Source organism: Balaenoptera borealis (genome assembly GCF_965194805.1).
Source record: "Balaenoptera borealis genome assembly, chromosome: 8".
Classification (NCBI taxonomy): domain Eukaryota; kingdom Metazoa; phylum Chordata; class Mammalia; order Artiodactyla; family Balaenopteridae; genus Balaenoptera; species Balaenoptera borealis.
In genome coordinates, this window is record NC_138865.1 from 41,142,538 (window position 1) to 41,168,605 (window position 26,068).

General features: G+C 38.4%; 1 protein-coding gene and 1 long non-coding RNA gene across 7 annotated transcripts in view; one reads left to right on the top strand and one right to left on the bottom strand.

Annotated features, from left to right (window-relative positions):
- Positions 1–26,068, bottom strand: part of LOC309633029 — a 329,590-nt gene that overhangs the window by 285,785 nt on the left and 17,737 nt on the right. The gene's annotated exons all lie outside the window — the stretch shown is intronic.
- RASEF (RAS and EF-hand domain containing) overlaps positions 1–26,068 on the top strand; it is a 225,096-nt gene that overhangs the window by 91,473 nt on the left and 107,555 nt on the right. For 3 of the 6 annotated variants that reach the window (XM_082401171.1, XM_082401170.1, XM_082401172.1), the window contains 2 exons: positions 7,931–8,004; positions 11,354–11,470. In XM_082401171.1, coding sequence (XP_082257297.1) covers positions 7,931–8,004; positions 11,354–11,470 — 191 coding nt within the window. Of the gene's footprint in view, positions 1–7,930; positions 8,055–11,353; positions 11,471–26,068 lie in introns of all 6 variants that reach the window. The other 3 variants (XM_082401166.1, XM_082401167.1, XM_082401169.1) reach the window with 1 other exon arrangement.

Consider the following 26,068-nt stretch of genomic DNA (forward strand, 5'->3'; position numbering starts at 1 on the left):
ATAAACACTTTAGTATTCACCTCTGTCAATCTGTTTTTATGCTGTTAGAATAACTGTAAATGCTAAAACTTACATAGTGCTTTATAGTTCTAGACTGCTTTATACCATTAGGTTATCACAAAAATTTGATAGGTGTTATCACCACTATTTAGCAGATTTTTAAAAAGAGGTTTTGAGTGGTTAAATGACATTATCAGGGGCTACTAAATAGTGACAATGTGTTTCAATCCTGGGTCTCATAAATATATAAGTCAGTTTTATACTCTGTAGCAGATATGACCATACCAAGTAAAAGTCTATTCCTTGGATATTTGACTTCAACTGCTCTGGGCAGAGGCTCCCTTCTTTTGGTCTTATGATACCTGTGGACCAACTAAAGAGTGAGCATAGCCAGAGGGAAGTGGCCATTAGAGATGTGTGTCAAGCATGTCTTTTTATTCTGATGTTTTGACATCTGGGGCTTTGCTGACCCTGGAGAGACTGCCCTTCCGAGGGCTCCAATTCCTAGAGATAGTAAAGGACTCACTTGCAAGTGTGACTTGCATATGCAAACCAACCAATGCAATGCCCATATTCCCCAACCATCTCCTTTACCTAGCTCTTACACTCCAGGCCACTATCTGCAAATCCTAACCACCCCAAGGCCAGGTACCCAACTAGGGACAGCCCCTGTGTCCTAGAGCCCACCAAAATTATTCACTCCAGCCCATCCTAAACCTGCTTACTCTGTCTCACCCATTCCTTCCAGTGGAAACCACAATAAAAGCTCTTGCCCACATTTTCCCCTCACTCCTTTGCCTTCATGACCCTGGTGCCAGTGTGGAGTGGCATGACCCCTCCTCTTGGGAACGTAACAAACTCTGTTTTCAGTGGCAATCATCTCCTGATCTGTTGGCCTTGCCATATCTGGATAATAATAAAATCTACATTTTAAAACAAGATGGTAAAGGCTGAGTAAACATTCTGGGACTTAATATCAAGGCTTACTGCTGGAAGATCTGACAAGCTTAGTTGGAAGAGGTGACAGTCCTAGGTCGGGTAATTGGTTTGGAGATCAAACTCTAAAAGAATAGCAGAAGGGGATGGCAGTGAGGTCAACAGCACGTGAAAGGCATCATAATTGAATGGCAATAGGCAATTATTCAGTTATCTTGCTAGCTTCCCAAGATGGGCTGAATTCCAGGGGGAATTATATTTTTTCTTAGGTATGCATATCATCTCAGGTATGAATACATTCCCCTAGGACTGTAGGAAGGCAGTGTTCCCTCACACCCTGATGTTGATACCTCCCCAATAGTTCTTCCCTTAGGCCCCCATTCCTGCATATCCCATCCAGTCTTGCAATAGTCAACAGTGAATGGTTATATCTGAGGTTTTCAGTACCTGACTCTACCTCAAGTGTTTCCTCTTCTATGAGACTCTAGTTCTCAAGCTAACTCTGGCATTTCCAGCTCAGTTTCCATCTTGAGTAGAATTTTAGATCAGACACCAAAGATCCTTATAAATCCAACATCCTTATTTTACATATGAGGAAACTGAGCTTCAGAGCGGTAAAGGACTGGTCCTAAGAACATAGGCTGCAAACAGGTAAAGGCCTTTTGACACTAAGGTACACATTCTTTTACTATGTTGACAACTTTTGGTAAAATTTGACTTCTATTCAATATAGACCCTATTTCACAATAACAAGTTCTGGTCGACTATCAGTTACTGGGCTGTAGCACAATCAATATAACAAATATTTATTTAAATAATCAAGAAATTAGTTACTTCCTTATGAAAAAATGTTCTTATAATGGTTTATGTCATATTTCAGTATAATACTTAAACTCTGTAATATGCTAGGTTTTTCTTTATGATTTTTTCTTACATACACACAAATGTAGTCACAAACACCCACAAACACACAACATACACACATCCTACACCTGAAGACTCACTCTCCTATTGCCTAAAAAAAAAAAAAAACCTCCTTAACTTAACCTATCTAGATGGATGGGGCAATAAATTAATAGTTCATGTGTTAAAATACTTAGCAATAACTCATTCATTTTAATATGAATTGATTTTGAAATAATGTCCTAAAAGTATGCTGTCAGTTTAAAGAGGTGTTTTATTATTTTGTACTGGTTCTGGGAAATATATGATTAAAGCTTCATTATTCAGTAGTGAATTCAGTTTTCCAAGATGTAATCATGGACTCAGGACCCATGTGCCTGTGTCAACTAATAAAGCAACCTGGGCATGATTGGGGAAATTCCTGAGGTCAGTGATTCTCAAACTAAAGAGGCATGGGAGTCACCTGGGGGGCTGTTAAAGCACGGATCACTGGGCCCTACCTTTAGAATTGCTAGGGTGGGCTCCAGGCATTTGTATTTCTAACAAGTTACTGCTGGTTCAAGAACCACATTTGGAGAGCTGCTACCTTAGGTAATCATTCAACTGAAAAGCATACAAAAAGAGGGGCTGGTGGGAGTTTCCTGGTTCCTTCAGAAGCAACTCATGGGCTTGCAGTCTTATACCAAGTAGACAGTGTTATTACTTACTATCTTGCCTGTGCCCTTACTAGGACCTGAAATTTTCTAGGTCACAGTAGTAACTCAAGTCAGACAAATACGTGTGAAAAATACACCAATAGCACCAGCTGCTAGAATAGAGACACAAATACCTGCAAGCCTTCATGCTTTAAAACAATCAGACAGGTTTTATATGTTCTGTAATTTGAGGGTGACAGGTGGTTCCATATTTTTTGTACTATCAATTTGTAAGAAATGTGAAAATATTTTTGATAAACCTATAGGCTATCCTGTAATTTAGGTGTTACTAACATGATCTAAGGTAGTGCTGCTTCTACTGTAATCTGCCTTTGACCATATATACTATTGCTGATTTTAGTGTGTTGATATTGTAGATCCTCCTTATTCATGGAGTCCATATTTGAAAATATGCCAACTTGTTAAAATTTATTTGTAACCCCAAAATCAATACTGTGGTGCTTTCCTGGTCATTTATGGACATTTGCAGAGAGGTGACAAATTTGAGTTGCCCAAAGTGCATGTTTCTCAGCTGGGATCCAATAGGGTGAGGTTCTGCCCTCTTGTTTCAGCTCTCCTACTATAAGGAAGTATCCTTTTCATGGTCCATTTAGTGCCGTGTTTTTCACATTTTTGTACTGTTTATTAGTGATCTTGCTATTTAAAATGGCCTCCAAACATACTACTAAAGTGCTGTCTAGTATTCCTGAGGGCAAGAGGGCCATGATGTGCCTTGTAAGAAAATATGTGTCAAATTAGCTTTGTTTGGGCATGAGTTGTAGTCCTGTTGGCCATGAGTTCGGTGTTAGTGAATCAATAATATATGTTAAGTAAAGTGTCTTTAAACAAAAACACACATAAAACAAGGTTATGTATTAATCAGTTGACAAAAATGTTATGACCAGATGCCCGCAGGAATCTAACCCTGTATTTCCTTAAGAGCAATGACTGAGTATTTGCTAATCCAGTGTTTGCAGCAGCTTCACAGAACACAACTACCATGAATAAGGAAAATCAACATGGCTTGGATTTGCTGAGGGTACCACGCTTAGTGAATTTTGTTCATCCGTTGATTAAATTTACTAATTCATTTCATGTTATTAGCACTGTTTGTTCACTGCTCAAGTATAGTATTAAAATGCAGACTTTCCACCATAAAAAATTTAAAATGTCACTCAGGTGACTTCAGAGATCTGCTCAAGTATGTGGATCAGGGAACACAGTGTGATACTTCACTGATTTTTTTTCCTTCCTTAGTCTCCACAAAATAGAAGTATTTGGCTGCCTTGCTCTTACCTCCGGGAGTGTGGGCTTCCTAGCCCTGCAATGTCCACAACTTCGGGCCCTGAATATTGGGAGAGTCCCCAAGGTTTCTGAGGCCTGCCTGGTCAGGAGCCTAGAGAACTTATGAGAAGTAACTGCGCTTAATGTTGCTGGCCTCAAAATGGTGAGACTTCTTGGACTCAGACTGACTTTTTCATTGGTTTCCATGTTCCTAAGTTTTCAGAACATAAAACCAGTAATGCTTCCATGTCTTTCCCACCTCATCGTGAAGTAGTGCTCTGAAATGTGCACTTTAGGGGGGAAAGAATCCCAGAGTACCTGTGTGATAGAAAGGGTTTGGACATTGCTCCATTTCTTCTACTCAAGAGAAGAAATATTTGAAACTGTTTTCCTGAGGAAACATTGCTATTTGGTTATGGAATAGGTAGGCAATAGTTCTAAAAGTTGACCTATTAACTGGATCTTTTGCCACTTTTCTAACTGAACTAATATTTCCAATAATTCAATAAAACTATTAAACAAATAAGAGATAATGATAACAGCTATTATTTATTGAGCCCCTTCCATGTTCCAGGAACCATATAAGGCACTTATTACACACATTATTTCATCAGCTTCCCATCTTCCCTGTGTGAGAAGTAGCATTGTCCCCAGTTTACAGGTAGAGTCATTGAGGTTCTGGGAGTTGAAAGAGGAATGGTACAGGACCCAGGTTTGCTGGTTTCCCCCCACTGTATTCACTTGGCTTCTGTTTATGTGGAAGGAGAAGGGAGTCTGTCTTCTCCCTCAGATATGATTAGCCAGAAGGTGATGGGACAATGGGACAGGCTGATTTTCACAAATTAAATGTTGATTGCAATTCTGTGAATTTGGAATGGATAGTACTTCTGCTGAGAACAGATTGTTATCATGCTTTTTGATACTGGTTGATTAGGAGCCAGTGAAAAGATGTTCTGACATAAGCAGTTGAATTACAGTTTTTATGTTCTCCGTTTTCTCTTTTACTAGGTTCATCTTGGGCTCTGAAGTGTTCTTGCCTTAAACTGAATGAATTAATGAGAGAAGAACAATACTACATTTTCTTCTTTTTAATCAAAATGTCATGTCTTTGAAAGGAATTCTTCTTTAGAAGTTGACAGTCTGCTCTTAGCTTGCTTGACGATGTATTTAGGTATGTTTGGGGAAGTCTTTCACAAACTCAAAATTTTGGGAAGAAATAAGCTTTCATTCTTAGTCTCTTCACTCAGAACAGCAAACTCACACAACAGCAGTAGCTTAATCTTACTCAATTTCTAGGCATTCACTTCTAATCCATGAAGAACTCCTAAATTAGCATTATATGTACCATGTTGGATTACTCAATATCCTAAATAAGATGATGGATGCCATACAAGGGCAGAGCCTATTGCTTAAATTATTTGAGTCTAATTTAATAAATGCTGTATTACTATCGTATTTGAGTTTCCTTAGTTATTAATCTAAGCACAATACCAGATAAGCACTCTCTGATTTATATATTCAAATGGGGATTCTGTAGATTCTGGCACTAAAACAGACATGCAAGAGCACAGATTTGGAGCCCAGCCCCAAAAGGTCTTTGGGGCTCTAAGTGTTGATCATGAAGCAAAGCACAGTTCCTGGTACGTGGCCAGTGCTCTGTAAATTTTTGTTAACTTAATGATTGGGTTAAAACCAGGCTATGAAGGCTATATCACAGTAAATTATGTGTCAACTGAAATTGTGTGAATCAATTCTCATTTTGAATGCATAGTAAGAGGTTGTTATATTTAGGAAATTTGCCTGGAATTATCTGTTAAATGAATAACTACTTCCCAATTTGCCTACTCTGTAAGTTTTACTTTTTTAAAAAACAATTATTGACTATATTCTGCACACTGTGCATTTCATACCTGTGATTCATTTATTTTGCAATTGGGAGTTTGTATCTCTTAATTTCCCTTAGCTGTTTCTCTCCTCCTCCCACTCTCTCCCCTCTGGCACCCTCCTGTTCGTACTCTGTATCTATAACTCTGTTTCTGTTTTGTTATATTGTTCACTTGCTTTGTTTTTTAGATTCCACATATAAGTGAAATCATATAGTATTTGTCTTTCTCTAACTTATTTCACTTAGCATAATACCCTCTAGGTCCAACCATGTTGTCACAAATGGCAAGATTTCGTTCTTTTTTATAGCTGGATAATATTCTATTGTGTGTGTGTGTGTGTATATATATATATATATATCTTTTTTTATCCATCCCGTCTATTGATGGGACTTAGGTTGTTCCATATCTTACTACTTTAAATAATGCTTCAATGAACATAAGGGTGCATATCTTTTCTAATTAGTGTTTCAGTTTCTTTGGATAAATATTCAGGAGTGAGATTGCTGGATCATATGGTAGTTCTATTTTTAATTTTTTGAGGAATCTCCATACTGTTTTCCATAGTTGCTTCACCAATTTACATTCCCACCAACAATGCATGAGGGTTCCCTTCTCTCTACATTCTCACCAGTACTTGTTATTTGTTGTCTTTTTGATATTAGCCATTCTGACAGATGTGAAGTGATATCTCTGTGGTTTGGATTTGCACTTCCCTGATGATTAGTGGTACTGAGCATCTTTCATGGCCATCTGTATATCTTCTTTGGAAAAGTGTCTGTTCAGATTCTGAAAAAGTTTGGCATTTTCTTCACATGCAATTTCCTTAAAGTGTGGATCACCTGAGTGAAAAAATAACTTAGTATAACATGGTATCCTGGACAGGGTCTCTCCTATGATTTTCCATCTTTTCATGTCCTGGAAAGTCAAAGACCCTTTATGATATTCCCTGAATGTAAAGCTTTGCAATAAGTTCTTAAGAGAGTCACCGTGGAAGAAGGGCATGCTTTCTTTGCTCCTGAGAATGTAGCCTTTGTGGTCTAGATGGAGTCAAGGTTTGAAAAATGGGCTTTTGTACTCCCTTATATAGACAGTATAAGTATATATGTGCACTTAAATCAGACTATAATGGGTAAAGGGAATAAATATTACAGCTAATTTTAATATATACATAGATGGATAGATGATGAAACATAGATACAGAAAATGTAATGACAGAGATAGAGATATAAGGATGGGTGAAGGATATAGAGGACTTGATTTTCCCTTCTATGTGGGTGTGTACGTGCACATGTATATAAAGAAATAGGGCTTCCAAGATCCTGCTCTATTATAAATGATGAGAGGAAATAATTGGGTCTGTGTTCAGTGCCTAGCACCATCCTAATTAAAATTAGGTGCTTATTAATGATTTTTTTATATAATGATGACATTAGGGAGATAAATAAAATCTTTCTGTTAATAGAGTACTATATAGTCATTAACTTGATGGTCAAAAATAAAAACTAAATGAGCAGTGGTTAAAATATGCAGAAAACTCATATAAAATCTTGGGGTTAACCATAGATTAGATTTGATTTTCCTACATTTATTAGGTTCCAGTTTGGTACATTTTGATTCTTTATAGCATATCAATTTCTTAGTGTTTCATAACTTGTTTCATTCTAATAATAATTTAAAGCTCAACCTATGAGGCCTAAACTTTTCATTCATTTTAGAATCTTACAGCTAATTCCATTTTACATCATTAGTTTATCAAGGTCTCTCTTACTTGCAGATTTTATTAATAAAGAACCTGGGTGCTTGCATCAGATGACTAACTCTTACCAGTTTACTTCTCAACTGAAAATGCTTTGGAAAAGGTATGGGCTTTGGAACCCTCACCTCTAGATTTGACTGTTACCTTCACTTTGTACATAGGGACAGCCTCAACAAGACATTTACTTCCCATACCCACAATTTCCTTTTTTGTAAAATGGGGATATTAACATCTATTTTGTAGGACTATGTCAAGGTTTAGAGCTAACGCATATAAAATGCCTAGCTCAGAATCAGACACATCTTAGGCAGTCCTCAAATGAAAACTACTAATATGATGATGATGATGATTATAACACGGATGGAAAAAAATGAACATTTTAATTTCTAACACTCTTGATTCATTGCCCCATCTTCTCTGTGCAGAGAGACCTGTGCTTGAAAACAAATTCTATTTGCTTCCTCCTGTAGGTGAGGGATCAGATCGTCCATCTTACCATCAGTGTCCTAAACTGGAGAGTCTGGTCCTCAGCTCCTGCTGTCAGGTAACCGACCTGAGCTTGGTGGAAATCAGCACCCATCTACGAACCCTCAGGTACTTCCTCCTCTGTGGGATTCTAACCAGACCCCAGGAAAGTAGTTACATAGCTCTTTAGGCCTGTGGCTCTGGTCTTTTGACTTTTCTTTATTTAAACCACTGGAATAACCAATACACTTGCGTCAACGGAGGAATGAATTAGAAGCCGGGATTCTGCCTGATACATTTTTGTGTCTTTGGCAGAGCAGCCAGCATCATTCTGTGGGGTGACCTGACCCATCATCACTGACTGGAATAGAATCAAACAGAAAGGAATGGATGCATGATTTGGGGATGTGTGAGAATTTGTTTGACCAAAGATTTTTTGGAAGGACCAATTTAGGATATGATTTCAACAACAGAACTGTGACCATTCTGAATTCCTAATGGGCCAAAATATCAATAAATAGTTCTACCACTTCTTTCTTTCACCATCAAAAATAAGCAAGAGCTGGGACAGTGTGAAGAGGTAAGGGAAGGCAGAGTGGTCTCAGAGGAAATGCACTCCATGACAGAAGCCCACGTACCCACGAGCATTCACCAGAGAAAGACGTAGCATGAAAGGTGGTGTTCTAATGGGTCTGAGCCACAGCACTAGTTGCTTAGTTAATTCCCATTTCATGATACTTTGCCCCAAAATTACAGAGCTCTTAATCCCAAATTATAGAGCTGCAAAGACAATGGGGAAAACTTTGTATCTTTATACAATCTAGTGTTATTAGCCTCTGTTTTATTGGCTGTTGCTGCATATGAAAACCATCCTGGAATTCAGTGGTGTGACGTAACCATTTCATTAGACAGATTTTGCTGTTTGTGAATTTGGACAGTGCATAGGAGGGATAGCTTGTCTCTGTTCCTCCATGTCTGGGGCCTCAGCTGGGAAGACTCAAAGGCTGGGTCTAGAATCATCTGGAGGTTCCTTGACTCACATGTCTGGCATCTGGACAGGGGTGACTTGAACTCTGGACTCAGCTGATAGTATCAACTGAAGAACCCACAGATGACCTTTCCTTATGGTTTGGGCTTCCTCACAACATGGAGGCCTCAGGATAGTAAAACTCCTTACATGGCAGCTCAGGTCTCCAGCATGAGTGTCCCAGGAAACAAGAAGGAAACTGCATCATGCTGTATGAACTAGCTTCAGAATTCATGTAGTTTCATTTCCTCTCAACTGTATTGATTGAAGTAGTAACAAGTGTGCCCAGTTTGATAGGGGAGGGCACATAGATCTCAACTCTCAATGGGAAGAATATCAAAAACTTTTGTGGCCATTAAAAAAAAAAAAGGTCACTGCCCATTCTATAGTTGAGGCATCTAAAAGTCAGAAGGTATCAATAACTTGCCATGTAAAGTCTAAATAAATTATAGACTTGGAATTTTTGAGCTGAAGAAAACTTTAAAGATCCCCTAATCCAAACACTTGTTTAAATAATGAGGATGTTATCAAGAACCAGAGAGATGCCATGACTTTCCCAAGCTCACACAACTGTGTAACGGCAGGGCTGGGATTAGATCCCAGGTCATCTGACCAACAAGTGCTCTCCCCACCACGCAGAATGAGTATCAGCAACTGGGTGACACCCACTCCAAACAAGTCTCTCACTCATGGAAGAGAACTTTGGAAAGGCAAATGACACCAGCAGTAGCATCAAAGACTGCAGAAAATAGTAACCGCCACCACTCCTGAAAACATGAGGGACAGAGTAACAGCTGGGAAATCCATCAATATCACACCTCTTGAATAATATTGCCTTCTATTTGATTAGCAATATATCTCTTTCACAGAGATACATGTTTAATCACAATAATAACTAGATGTTAAACAGTTGTTCCCATTTTTTTTTTCCCCAAGGGAAACTGGGGATCAGAGGAATTCAGTAACTTGTCCAAATTTGCCTAATTAGTAAATGGCATGTAGGCCTCCTCATCAAGTCATCTGGCTGCACATCCTATGCTATTTTTTCCTAAATAGGAAAACTGTTTCAATATTTAATGTGCAACATACAGAGTTAGGGGTATCCTGGTTCTATGAAAGTTTGTATTGTAAGAGGGAAGGGGGTGAATGTCATGGAATGCATCATAGCACAAGGACACAAAGCCAGCAGTTATGACTCCAGCACCTGAGCTCATCTAGTGAACTTTCCACTTCCCAAGCATGTCCTCTTTCCTTCAGAAGAAGGGAAAAGGAGTAACAGGCAAGCAATTCCATTCCTGCTGTCAGCAGTGCACCCCGTGTTACAGGCTCCTACCCACAGCTCCCAGCCAAGCCAAGCAGAGTCTTTCAGAGATGGGTATTTACTTCCTTCGAGAAGCAAGGCAGGTAAGGTGTGGTGCCTTCTGGACATAAGACCTTAGAGGAGAAGACCCTGGAGGTGATGTTTGTCTCATAAGCTTGAAGGGTTGTTAACTGACTCCACAAGGTGATTTTAGAGATGGAAGGAAAACGGGGATTAATAATATAAAATATAAATAATAGAAACAATAAAAAGTTAATAATATAGTTATTGTTATTATTATGTCTGTGTAGATGTTTATGTACAAGTTCTTCTCTATTCTGAAAGCTGAAGCTATTTTTGCTCTTGCAAAAATTTGGCAATGATTTCTCAAATAGTTTTTCGTTTAGAAAAGTCTTTATTCTATTTTTTGATTTTGATATTTAAAAATATTTAAACGAAAGCAGCAAAAACACTAGAACTTTATTTGAACTCTGATCATGGAAATCTCATTTATATTGTCTTTAGCACCTTTTTTTTAAAGATTTTTTTTGATGTGGACCATTTTTAAAGTCTCTATTGAACTTGTTACAATATTGCTTCTGTTTTATGTTTTGGTTTTTTGGCCAAGAGGCATGTGGGATCTTAGCTCCCCACCCAGGTATCAAACCCGCACCCCTTGCATTGGAAGGCAAAGTCCTAACCACTGGACCTCCAGGGAAGTCCCTTTAACACCTTTTTAAAATAACTCTCATGATCAGAACATTCTGTGAAAATCTAGATAAGGCTAAACTTGTTTAAATGCTTAGAGCTCATGGTACCTAACCATGTAGATGTGGGGAGCACAGAAGACAGAGCCCTTTCTCTATTTAGGAAACTGAGACTTGGGGCAATGCACAATGTGATTTGAAGCATATGTGTCTTCTTTATAGCGGCAAATTCCATTGAAATGGCCTCTCCTCTCAGCTAGTTAGTTAAATATGAAGCTAATGTTTCTCCACATAAAAGTGCACCAACTGTTGTCCTGCTAGCTAGGAGAAGGGTAACGGAGTGTGCCAATTTGTGAAAAGCCCTGACTAAATCCTTTTAAATTAAACTCTACAGGTATCCTGATGTGAGTGGATGTCAAAAGATAACTAAGGCAGGAATCCATGCATTGCCAAGAAGCTGCCACCAGCTCAAGTATCTGGACCTAAGCTCTACAGGGATAAGCAAAAGAAGGTAGGAATTTTGCAGATTATCCTTTTTTATCCAGTTTAAGAACTTGAATCATGAGTTTATCCATTTCAGCTTATCATTTTAAGGGCACCTGTGAGTCTGTAATGTAGATTATGATATGATGGGCCAAAAGGAATCTCTATAGATGCTAAATGAAAATATGAATGGAGATTTATCCAATCAACTGAGGGGAAAGTTGTTTGCCAAGAGGGATATATACCAATGATATATTGTATATAGTCTGGTATGAACTACTACACAAACTTGGAATTATAATATGGTAATAATTATTTACTTTTCTAATTAATTGCTCATTTAAGCAATTCCTGCTTCATTTATAGGAAATCTATTTTCTTCCTCTTTGGTCTGCCCCTTCGCTAAATTATACTGGGACCCTGGAGGCTTACACAGTCGCAAGAGGAGGGAGGGTCTATCCAGCTTCACCCAAGTGAGGAGACTAGAAGCTCATGAGTCCACTACTGCCCTTGCTTCCTGCTGCCACAAAGGGAGATGCTAAAAGTCATCCTTCATGGTTCAATAGATTCCAGGGTCCCCTGATGCAGTGATACTTAGGGAACTAGATCTCCATTGAAGCCAACTGGGCTCTTTGAGGGAGAATAGTCTCAATACCTCAGTTTGATGCAGCGTGCCCCAAGACTGGGGTCTCAAGATTGTACCAATTGGTGTTTAGTTCCTTCAGTTCCCTTACACAGCTACCTCACAGGGTATTGGTTGACTGATTACAGCTGGTTCTGACACCTGTCAAATCATGGTTCCTGAACCGTCATCTTCCTTTCCCCCCAAGTCAGCATTTCTTTCTAAACTCTCAAATCATTATCTCCCTTCCCCAGGGTATTGGAACTAATAGACTGATGGAGGCTTGAGTCATTTCAAAGGGCCCATCTGAGGGAGATTCTCATTTATGCTTGGGCATGGGGCTACCTCCACTAAAATGTTAAGTAAAGTCAAATGTACAATGTAAGAAACAAGCAATTGTGAGTATCATTGTCAGGGTGCATGTCATTCTTGTAAGTAATGTTTATTAGCCAGAACCCTTGTTCAAACAGCAATGTATAATCAGGTATAATTGACCCATTTAAAGTTTAGAAGTGCCAGGCCCAGATGGGAGGTAACGACTAGCCAGATTCTCCTTTTTAAATACTTTCATTACGTTTTGGTCACGTTCGCTAATAATCAGGATTCTTTAAAAAGAAATCTCAGTATTAAGGAAATATAATGACTCGCTATGTCTCTTTTATACTGTCCATACCCAACTTTAAGAGCTAAAATAAACCTGTAACTTTCTAGCGTGATAAACAAGATAAGGGTTTATAAACTGGTTTCAGATAATGACAAGATATTTCCAGGAAGGGTCTAGACAGTGCTTTCCAACAGATTTAGAAACCAATCCACATGTATAATTTTTTATTTTCTGGTAGCTGCATTAGAAAAGTAAAAAGAAATAGGCAAAAATCATTTTAATACTAATTTTATTTAAAGTTAATATATTCAAAATATTATCATATCAGCATGTAATCAATTAAAAATTTTTTTATTCTAAGTCTTCAAAATCCAGTGTGTATCTTATACTTACAGCACATTTTAATTCAGACCAGCCATATTTCAAGTGATCAAGAGGCACATATGGCTAACGCCTTTGATATTATGTGGTACAAATCTAGACTATAGAATCTTAGAGAACAGGAATGACATCTCAGTGTGTTTCAATTCATCTTTAGAACATTAGTCCCACAAAGCACCTGTGGGAAAAATAGTTTATTTTTAAGTACATTCAAAAAAATGTAGCACATTATCTTCTTCATAGAGATTTATGATAGATGACTTGCATATCAAAATCAGTGAAACATTCCACAATGAGGACATTTGCTAAACATTGTTCAACCTAATGTTATACAACTTACTTGATTATGAGACTTTTTTTTGGGTAAAACATCAGTAACATTCATGGAGCTATCAACCTGTAGATATGCTTTCAAAATGCCATCTCATGCTAGAACATCTTATTACCTGGCATTTGGAGGGAAATAGTTTGCGCCACATTTGAAGATTTTCATAACTGAAGTTTTCCAAGATGCATCAGTGAAAATCGCAGAGTAGAGACCTTCAAAAATGTGCCCCTCCATCAAGACAATGAAAAAACTGGCAAAAATTGTCAGAATCAACTTTTTCAGAACTCTGACTTGAAGCAACCCTGGACACATTTATACAAAACAAAACAGCTGAATCTCTGTAGGAACAGTGAGCTTTGTAGTGTTTTAACTTACCCAAGTCCAATTCCCCCTCCCCAGCTCAGTCATCACCTTAAAAATAACAGTCCACATTCCTGGTACTAGAAGAAGCAGACAGGCCCTCATTCCCAAAGAATTGTCATTATTTCACCTGTCTAGTGGTTCCCTGGAAGACCTCAGTCAAAAGGTTTGTCTTTATTTTGTCTCATTCAAACTTGGGTGCTAAAAGCTTCTCCTCAGGGAGCATTTGGTAAATATTTTAACAGCACAGCTGCTTGAGGCAGTGGAGAACAGCTGACACAAATAAGACGCTAACCAAAAAGGTCAAAAGGAAAAGCTGAGGAAGGAGATGTATATGTGTAAAGCTATGTGCATACTCAGGAAATACCTGAGAAGGCCCATAATACTCACCACTGGCTGACCTTGAGGCTCTGTGAAAATATGAAGTGAAAGCTAAGGCAGAGTTGGAAACTACCTGGCTGAATGTAGAAGGCATAGGGAGTCCCTTGGAGAATGTAATGGTTCCAGACATTTAGGAAACATTCTGTCCAGTCATTGGCTAACCACTAAACTAACTGAGCAGAGACTTCGCAGCTGCATATGATAAAGAATACAGAATTTAAAGAATTAGTTCGGAGAAGTCACTAAACAACAAACACCAATAAGAAGTATAAACAGCAACAACAACAGACTCTGGGGAGGAGGAGAATTTAATTTTCAGAGTTGCCATATTATATTATTTTAAATGTCCAGTTGTTAACCAAAATTACATGACATGTAAAGAAACGAAAAAGTAAAGCCCATACAAAGGGAATTAAATCAATATGTGTATTTATAAATAGTATTAAACAATACTATATAATCAATGGGTCAAAGAAGAAATTACAGTGGAAATTAGAAAATACTTTGGGATCAAGGAAAATGCAAACACAACATACCAAAACTTATAGAATGTCACACCGGTCAGAATGGCCATCATCAAAAAATTTACAAACAATAAATGCTGGAGAGGGTGTGGAGAAAAGGGAACCCTCTTGCACTGCTGGTGGGAATGTAAATTGATACAGCCACTATGGAGAATATTATGGAGGTTCCTTTAAAAACTAAAAATAGAGCTACCATATGACCCAGCAATCCCACTACTGGGCGTATACCCTGAGAAAACCATAATTCAGAGTCATGTACCACAATGTTCATTGCAGCACTATTTACAACAGCCAGGACATGGAAGAAACCTAAGTGTCCATCAACAGATGAATGGATAAAGAAGATGTGGCACATATAAACAATGGAATATTACTCAGCCATAAAAAGAAACGAAATTGAGTTATTTGTAGTGAGGTGGATGGACCTAGAGTCTGTCATACAGAGTGAAGTAAGTCAGAAAGAGAAAAACAAATACCGTATGCTAACACATATATATGGAATCTAAAAAGAAAAAAAAAAAGGTTCTGAAGAACCTAGGGGCAGGACAGGAATAAAGATGCAGACATAGGGAATGGACTTAAGGACATGGGGAAGGGGAAGGGGAAGCTGGGACAAAGTGAGAGAGTGGCATGGACATATATACACTACCAAACGTAAAATAGATAGCTAGTGGGAAGCAGCCACATAGCACAGGGAGATCAGCTCGGTGCTTTGTGACCACCTAGAGGGGTGGGATAGGGAGGGTGGGAGGGAGACGCAAGAGGGAGGGGATATGGGGATATATGTATACGTATAGCTGATTCACTTTGTGATACAGCAGAAACTAACACACCATCGTAAAGCAATTATACTCCAATAAAGATGTTAAAAAAATTTAAAAATAAAAATAAAAAATATCTCAAGCAAAAAAAAAAAAATGTGTTTCTGTTCACATCTTTCATCTCAAAGGCATCAGTACATACTTCTCACTCTTCCTCCAAAACATATTCCAGATCATCTGCTTTTGTCCAAATCCTGTTTCGTCTGGCTTTGACAAATGTAAGAATCTTCTGATTGGTGACCCCTATTTCTACTTGAACCCTTCTATAAATTGTTCACTGCACAGCAGCAAAAGTGATTTTTACAAAATATAAAGAAGACTCCTTTGATGAGAAATAGTACAGGGCTTCTCATTGCATTTAGTACAAAGCAAACAAATGAATTTCTTTCCCAGCTTTATATGACCCTATAAGATAACATTTCTTTGAACTCATTTAATACCAATTTTCCCTTTTCCCTCTAGGCTCTCATTTAATGATGCTTCTTAAATTCCTAAAACAAGTTAAGCCCATTCATCACCGTAGGGTCTTTCCACGATCTAGTTCCACTGCCAGGAATTGGCTTTCTCAATCTTTGTATGGATGTCTTCTAAAGATTATTTAGATTAAATGTCGCCCATTAGTTAGGTCTTTCTGACCCCAAAGTCTGAAGTAGCCTGGCAGCCCTCTCACTCTTGGAGTCTTTTCCTTTTTCAGGAACTTCATGGGAGAGGAACAAATTTCCTTGATAGAACCCACCCACTTCTTGTCTCACCTCTTCTTCCTTCCCTTCAGCGATGAAGGAAAAAAGAAAAAAACATCAACTAGTGAAAAGTGCTATGCAGAAAATTTAAAAAAGGAGAGTAGGCATAGCCAAATAATCATAGGAGCAAACCCAAGGCATATGTAATTACAAATGATGGCGAGTATTATGAAGGGAATTATGGAGTATTATGAAGAGTGCTATGGTGTACACATAATCTCCTCTGTGGTCCTACCTGTGACCCATGGGGCTACCCACATCTTTGCGATGATATTGAGTCAAGTGGCTTAGTGGCCTGTGAGTGGTCAGGAACAGTCTAAACCCAGGCTTTCACACAGATTTGTAAGCCATATTTGCATATTCATTAGCTTGGCACTTTGACCTATTCTTTACAGATAATAAGGTACCAGGAGCAGGTACTTTATTACTCATTCACCTGAGCTGTGCACTAATTACAAGACTAAATGGTTGAGATTTAGAAACTGGATGTCATTAGCACACAATAGACAAGATTGCTCCAATGTCTTGACTTGAAACTCGTTTTATTATTCCTCTATTTTATTTTATTTTTTTGTAATTACTTTAGGAAGTTGTAACAAATCTATTCTGGATTCCTTTGAGAAGTAATACAATTCCTAGAAAGAGAAGTAGGTTGTGTGTCAGAAAGAGGGGAAGAAAAGCCAACACAAACATGGGCTGCACATCTACTGTGTGCTAGATTGTTAGGCACTTGTTATGTGCTCCCAAACTGCACTGTAGATATCTCTTATACTCATTGCAGTTAATTTATATGATAATTTGATTAATGTCTAATTCAACAAGTAGATAATCAGTAAAATTAAAGCAGGGATTTTTTTTTTCTTTAACTTACTACCTGGCACTTTGTCTAATATGTAGAAAGTGTTGGAATAAAATTTTTGAATGTAAAATATGAACATATGTTATTTCATTTGATAATCTCAGTAATCCCATCAAGAGGTAGTGTTTCACAGATAATACCACCACCCAGAGATAAAGCTAACATTTTGTTTCATGACACATATAAAAGTCTTGTGGACAAATAAAACTATGTCTACATAAAATTGTTCAACAGGGCTTCCCTGGTGGCGTAGTGGTTAAGAATCTGCCTGCCAGTGCAGGGGACATGGGTTCGAGTCATTCCTCTATTGATGGACATTTTACCATCTCTTGGAGTTTCTAGAAATATACTCTTTTTGTTTTATTTCAAATCCTTCTCACCTCTAGAAAGCCAAGAAATGGTATAACCAGAACCACTGCTCCCTGACCTTATAACTTAGGGTGTGAATAGTCTGCTCAGGCTGCTATAACAAAATACCATAGACTGGGTACCAGAAAACAATAAAATATATTTCTCGCAGTTTTAGAAGCTGGGAAGTTCAAGATCAGGGTGTCGACTTTGTTGTGTTCTGGTGAGAGCTCTCTTCCTGACTTGCAGATCGCAGCCTTTGTGCTGTAGTCTCAAAAGGGGCTTGGGGGGAGGTGGCAGGAGAGAGAGAGAGAGAGAGAGAACACCAACGCTCTGGTGTCTCTTTTTATAGGGGCACTAATCCTATCATGATGGCCTCACCTTCGTGACCTCACCTAATACTATTTACCACCCAGACACCCCATTTCCAAATACCATCTCATTGGGAGTTAGGGCTTCAACGTATGAATTTTGCAGGGACATAATTCAGTTCATAACAGAGTGACTTTTTGATTTTTGTCTTCAGTGTTCCGGCTACTCCCCCCTGTAATCTGGCTTCTATTGCAATACCCACCCCTTGATAGTCAGATATACCTACTTCTTTCTTATTGGGTTCCTGGCCCCAGGAAGATCAAGGGATGTAACAAAATACTTTCTTTAAGTGACTGATATTCTATCGCAGTTACTCTCTATGGTTGCCAGCTTCCAAGATAGCCCCCCCAATAGTCCCCAGCACCTGTTATTCATACCCTGTGTAGTCCCTTCCAACAAGGTACTAGCCTTGCTCTGTGTGACCAGCAGAATACAGCAGAAGTGACAGTATCTCATATCTAAGATTAGATGATAAAAGATTGTTGGCTTCCATCTAGGGCAGCTCTTTCTCTGTCTTTGTATCTGTGTAATAATGTCTAGTAATGAAATAAGAAACATAAGAAACATAGAGGAGGTATTGGTTTGGAATGTATGCAGGGTCAGATGCACAATATTAATTACTGTTTGAAGTTTTGCAGCTTCTTTTTTTTTTTTTTTTTTTGATAGGTAAGAAGTGGATTTATTTAGAGAGAAACACACTCCACAGAGTGTGGGCCATCTCAGAAGGTGAGAAAGGCCTGCAGCTTCTTTTAATGAGGCTTAAATTATTTTATCTCATGAAAATTGAGATTTTATATCTGTAAATGATAGTAGTTTAGAATAACTGAATATATAGACAATCAACTCCCTATGATTATAAGAAGTCAATGGACTCCCCGGCTTCTAGGTATTATTACTATTACTATTTTTAGTTTGCAGTGAAGTGGGAGGGCATGGTGGTAGCTGTGGTTTACTGGAAGCATTTTACCTTCCTGGAAAGTTAAATGATGTTCTTGTACCTATTTGTTGTTATTGGTATATATCTTTTAAATATTTCATATAAAAGACTGCTTTGTTGTTAAGTCTTCTTTGTGGAATCACAAAAGCTGAGTATTCTAGAATAGATGCAACAGTACAGTTCCTGTTATTTAATTTAATTGATATATTTTAAATATATAATAAATTCAAAATAGTTATGATGAGCTATTTATAGTGAGGGATAGAAAACAATGTCCAAGACAGGTTCTTCCCTCAAGGTACTTATCATCTAATTTGAGAAAAAAATGTCACACGCACACACATGCGGAAATCTAAATGGCATGCACATCCATTGAAGAAAAAGATTACTGGAGCTTTAGGAGTGGGTTTAACCTCAGTCCTTGAAGGACTGGTAGGATTTAGGTAGGCAGAAAAAAGGAAAAGGGACTCCAGGTGAGAGTAAATTCTTCCACATTGTGATATAATATATATCACACCTGCAAGGTGCCTAGGGCAGATATTCCCACCTACTGAATAGGACATTTTAAACCAGAAAGCAACTTGAGAACTTACCAAATTAGTTAATGTAAGACGGGGATTGGAAAATCGTAGTCAGCCGCCTGTTATTTTTTTTTTAACATCTTTATTGGAGTATAATTGCTTTACCATGGTGTGTTTCTGCTGTATAACAAAGTGAATCAGCTATACATATACATATATCCCCATATCTCCTCCCTCTTGCATCTGCCTCCCACCCTCCCTATCCCACCCCTCTAGGTGGTCATGACCTACAAGCTAAAAAATGGTTTTTACAACTTTAAATTGTTATAGTTTAAATGGTTATATAAAAACCTCTATTATACCTTTGATTTTTCCTCTTAGCCTGTGATCAAATACAAACTAAGTCCTGCAAAGCCTAAACTATTTACAATCTGGCCCTTTAAGAAAAAGTGTGTCAACCACTGATTTAGGATCTTCATTATCAAATAAAACATTTTTGGGTTATTATAATGAAATTAAGATATGGAATTATTACAGTACAATTAAATGTGGATCATCCTGTAAATATAGTTTTGTATCTGTCTCTTTTCCATCTAAACTTATACCATGTTCTTGTTATCCATCATTTTTTCAAAAACACTATTTTGATGCTTGCTTGCTAGTCCATTATAGAAATTTGATATAATTTATTTAAATATTATCCTATTGTTGAACATATAGAACATACAGATTGCTTCTTTTTTTTTTTTTTTTTTAATTTATGGCTGTGTTGGGTCTTCGTTTCTGTGCGAGGGCTTTCTCTAGTTGCGGCAAGCGGGGGCCACTCTTCATCGCGGTGCACGGGCCTCTCACTGTCGCGGCCTCTCTTGTTGCGGAGCACAGGCTCCAGACGCGCAGGCTCAGCAATTGTGGCTCACGGGCCCAGTCGCTCCGCGGCATGTGGAATCCTCCCAGACCAGGGCTCGAACCCGTGTCCCCTGCATTGGCAGGCAGACTCTCAACCACCGCGCCACCAGGGAAGCCCACAGATTGCTTCTAATTTCACTCATGAAAAATACAACAGTACAAAAATCCTTGCACATAAATATTTACATTTTTTAAATTTAATTTGTATAAAGCCCTAGAAGTAGAATTACTAGTTCAAAAGTTACAAAATGAACAGTTTAAAGGATTTCAAATGAATATTGCTAAATTGCCCTCAGAAAGGCTGTATACTTTATTCTTCCAATAGTAATGTATGGAAGTGCCTATTTTGCCACACCTTTGGAAACTCCAGTGCTCTCCTAAATATTTAGCCAACATTATGTAGAGGGTGTCTTATTTTAATTTGTTTTGCTGATGATTCTTGACATTATTTTTTTTTAATATTCTTAATGGCATTTTGCATTTCTTGATTTATTTTTTATTTTGTGTGTGTGTATGTATGGATTTTTTGCCCCTTTTACTATTCAAACATACATCTTATTTCATAGATTTGTACATATTCTTTAAAAATATTCAGGTATTAATGCTTGGTCTTTAAAATATTTTGTGGGTATTTGTCCAAGTATATCATTTTATGAAAAGTTTTTCAGTTAATTCTCTTGGGTTTTCTTGATACACTGAATATATTTTAAGGTAGAATATATGATTATGTACAAAATATGCATGCTTTTAAATGTCACAATGATAAAAACATAAAGTTCTTAAACTTGAAAATCTCTAATTAAAGATAATATGTAAGACAATCATTCATCAATTCAGGAGAGTCACACACAAAGCTCTTTATGGAACTCATCTGCTCTAAGGAGGCGTTTAAGTTGTGACCCACTGACGTTCTAAAAGAAAGAAAGTGATTGTACTTAGTTACTTCCTGTGGAACCGTGTGTTTATTAGATACAGTGTCCAGGAATGGATCTGAGTGAAAAAAAAAAACAAGCCATACTGAAGAGACATGAAATCAAACTACTCGGGTATTTTTCACTCATTTACCATAGATGTATTTACTGCACATACATAGCACTATACTTGCAGATCACCGGGCTCACGAAATTCTGTTGGGTTTACAAAACTGATATGCTGCCCCCCCTCTTTGCTACTTCACAAATGTCATCCCTCTTTCTAGTTACACTTCCATCCATGATCTCTATCATTTATGCAGCAGTTGGTAGACCAAGTAAACTTCTGAGTCCTACAAACTTTTATATGAGAAAAATTGAACAAAGTAAATAGAAAGGAAGACATAATAAATTTACTTCATTATACCCTTGAAGCCTCATTTTAATTGAGGCCCAATTTGTTATTTATGTTTAAGCCCTATTACAGATGGAAATTCTCCCTCTCTCTCTCTCTCTCTCTCTGCCTTTCTTTTTGTCTTTCATCTGTGAATATCTGGGTAAAGATGTGGTTATGGTCCCTTTGATCAGCTTGCTATACATATAAACTTACTAAAATATAATAAAGAAAAAAGTCAATATGGGGTATTCTGGGGCTAATGATAAGTCACTGTTAGATTTTTACTACTGATTTTGTCTACGAGATAAAAGTAACTCCCTTGGGTGAATGCAGAACTGACAAAAGGGTGATTCAGTTAGAACCATAGTTTTCCTGTGTTACCGATGGTGCTGGGCTTCCATGAATGATAGACAGGTCAGGTCAATTCCCTAATTAGGAGATCATCTTCATTTCAGAAGGAGGCTGTGTCTCTAATTACACTGATATGCAACAGAGGCTCCAGAGAGAGCTTCAGAAGGATAGAAGGTTGCCAACAGGCAGAATTGAAGACACTTTTTTTTCATTCTGGCTTGTTTCCAAAGGCCAAGATCACACTAATTAAAGCACAGAGGAAAGAATGACCCCTGACTTAAGAGCTTACTTTGCTGCATTTTCCCTTTTTTTCTTAATTTATTTATTTACTTTTATTTATTTTTGGCTGCGTTGGGTCTTCGTTACTGCACGCTGGCTTTCTCTAGTTGTGGCGAGCAGGGGCTACTCTTCGTTGCGGTGCGCGGGCTTCTCATTTCGGTGGCTTCTCCTGTTGCGGAGCACGGGCTCTAGGCACGCAGGCTTCAGTAGTTGTGGCACGTGGGCTTAGTTGCACCACGGCATGTGGGATCTTCTTGGACCAGGGCTCGAACCCGTGTCCCCTGCATTGGCAGGCGGATTCTTAACCACTGTGACACCAGGGAAGTCCCTTGCTGCATTTTCAATTTCCTTCTGACATTGAGATTATAGGCTGTGTGTTTCCTGGTAACTATGGCAACATCCCCATTTTTGTTGTTGTTGTTGTTGTTGTTGTTGGGTGTCCTGGTACTCTCTTAGAGGATTATCTGCTTCAGGCTTCCTCAGTATCTTCCATTTATATTTTACTCCCATGTCCTAAATAAAACATTCACTACAAACATTCGATTCAAATGTGAATTCAAAACCAGTTACATTGCATTGTTTACTGCACCCAAGCCAGTACTTCAGTAATTTAATTTATAGAGAGATGATCGAGTAGGTAAATATATGACAGGCACTCGGACATGCTGTTGTGTCATTGTTTTACTACAACTCTTGGAGCAGTGGTACCTCTTGAGCAGAGCCTGGCTAATTTTAGAAGGATTTACTCAATGATGAGAGAAAAGAATGTTCTATTCTAAAAGTAATAGTGATGGGGACTTCTAATGGTGGTTGAATAATTTGAGAGAAACATGTTACAGCATTATAAAACCTGTCCTGACATTGCATTTCTCACATCAGCGAATTTATTTTCCTAGAAGAAAACATGAAACACCAATCTTGTGCTCATGAAAACACTCAGTAGAAATCTGTGTCTGTATCCCGTGGGGCAATCATGAAGCTTTTATTTTGACATCTAGGTTCAGCCCAGAAATGAATAAGAACAATCATACAAAAACAGAGTCATGTCTATTCATTTACTAACAGACTATTGGGAATGAGAGGCAGATTACTTTTTGTGTGAAGCAACATGATTTCTAAGTAAAATGTTTAGGAAAAGACTCATTTCATTCTTGTGCAAGTAATATGAATCATTTGATTCATTGGAGAGGCAGGATTGGTTTAGAGTATGGACTCTGGTGTCCAAATCCCTGATCCAAACCCCATCTCTTTTATTAGCTGTGTGACCTTCCGTAAGGCACTTAAATCTCTCTGTGCTTTAGTTTCCTCATCAGTAACATGATGATGAAAATAATCGCAGCTACCTTAGGATTGTTATAGGGATTAAGTGAGTTAACATAGGAAAAGATTTAGGGTCCTGGCACAAAGACAGTAGTCCATGTTAAGCATTATTATTTGTTTATAATAATATTAAATTTTTCTTTACTCCAAATAATAAGTATTATTCATTGGACATAAAAGCTCATGCTACTGCTTTAAGGAAAGGTGGTTATTTCTTCTTTTAAAAAGGATTTTTTTTAACATTTTTACTGGAGTATAATTGCTTTAAAATGGTGTGTTAGTTTCTGCTTTATAACAAAATGAATCAGTTATACATATACATATATCCCCATATCTCTTCCCTCTTGCGTCTCCCTCCCTCCCACCCTCCCTATCCCACCCTTCTAGCTGGTCACAAAGCACCGAGCTGATCTCCCTGTGCTATGCGACTGCTTCCCACTAGCTATCTATTTTACATTTGGTAGTGTATATATGTCCATATATACACTACACCCTCTCACTTTGTCCCAACTTACCCTTACCCCTCCCCGTGTCCTCAAGTCCATTCTCTAGTAGGTCTGCATCTTTATTCTCGTCTTGCCCCTAGGTTCTTCATGACCTTAAAGAGGAATTTTTGAAAAGAAAGAAAAAATTTATTAGTATTACTCAGCTTGAGTAAACCCATTATGAAGAATTTTGAGTTTTCATTATTAGTACACAGAAAACTTATTTCTTCAGTAGCACCAGTTTAATCACTCACTGGAACCCAGTGAGATCCCAGAATTTCAGTATTTATGGATATTACCATGAAATTTAAGTAACTGTATGTTATTAATTTGAAACTAGAGAAAATTTGCGTTTTAAAGATGACAGAAATGAGAGCTTAGTGTATGTATAATGTGTCTTAACATTGAAAGGCATAGACTTCTTACTAGATACATGTGCGCTCACCATTATGGGAACTTGGAGAATTATTTTAGAGAAAGTCTGTGGAAGCTTTTCCTTGCCGCTGTTAACATTAAGAAGCACCTTCCATGGTATGCTATGTGAAATGTTCAAAATCTCTAACCTGGGTCATCTTTGACAGTGTGCACAGACCACATATACTGTCTGGGTCTGTCTTCTGGGGAGCAAAGATGATAATACTTAGGATTTAAATTTGAAACTTACTTTGCCTTTAATGTTGGCGTGGCCATATCTCTATGGGACTAGTGTTTCTGTTTATGCTCTTCCGAGATCGATGACTACCCCGTTATACAGCAGTTCTGGGGAAGTGGAAACATGTTTGCTGCAGGCCTTCTCCTTCACTTTGTTGCTATTCTCCCCTCTCACCTGTCTTCCTACAGTCCTCCAGGTTTTGTATTGAAGCCTAGTAACTAGCCTAACAGAAGAGTTTGAAATGGACAGAAGAATTAATGCTTTTGGAAGGCATACATATAATACTGAACATGGATTTTGTTAAGTCAGAATTATTATTTTTAGGAAATCCAACCAGAAGACCAATTTAAAAAATGTTTCTTAATAGAGATTTTTGACGTTTCTGTCGATAGACTTATTTTCAAGAATCTGTTTCTTAGAAGTATAATTTGTTTATATTGGTGGAATCACTGAGAATGATCCTCTGGCACCAGTTTTTTTTAATCATCATGTCACAGGTGAAACTAATATGTGGCCAAGCTGTGAACCATTTTTGCAGGTCAGTGGTTTTCAGATTTTATGTGCATCAGGATCACCTGGAAGGCTTGTTCGCTTGGTGAGCACCACCCCTGGAGTTGCCGATTCATAGATCAGGGGTGAAGTTCTTACAGTTTCCCAGGTGATGCTAATGCTGCTTGTCTGGGAACCGTCCTTTGAGAACTAGTGATTTAGTTTTACAGAGAGCCCTTGCTCTGGAAGAGGCTCTTTGACTCCCAAGATCTAGGTAAACATTTGCTTAAGGTTGTCAAAATTCCACGCCCACAATTTTGACGAATTCTGGGGTGGGACTTATGCTCTTGTGTTCCTTCCTGTCTTCTCTAGCCTCCCTCCCACCCTCCCTATCCCACCCCTCTCGGTGGTCACAAAGCACCGAGCTGATCTCCCTGTGCTATGCAGCTGCTTCCCACTAGCTATCCCAGGAGCTATGGGCTCCTGCTCCCTCTCACACGGTCAGTATTAACTCAGCCTCTGCTAGTTCATTCGTGAGCAAAATAAACTCCAGTAAAAATGTTTCAGGGGGCTTCCCTGGTGGCGCAGTGGTTGAGAATCTGCCTGCCAGTGCAGGGGACACGGGTTCGAGCCCTGGTCTGGGAAGATCCCACATGCCGCGGAGCAACTAGGCCCGTGAGCCACAACTACTGAGCCTGCGCATCTGGAGCCTGTGCTCCGCAACAAGAGAGGCCGCGATAGTGAGAGGCCCGCGCACCGCGATGAAGAGTGGCCCCCGCTTGCCACAACTAGAGAAAGCCCACGCACGGAAACGAAGACCCAACACAGCCAAATAAATAAATAAATAAATAAATAAATAAATAAATAAATAAATAAAGTCAGGAGCTCTTTAAAAAAAAAAAAATGTTTCAGGGAACCCTAGGAAGGGCTTACAACATTTTCACAAGTCCTTCCACTGGCTCTGCAGTAGCCTTCACCTCGCCTGCTCCAGCCTCTCTCCATTTTTCTGCCTTCTCTCTCTCCTCTCCACTGTCTTCC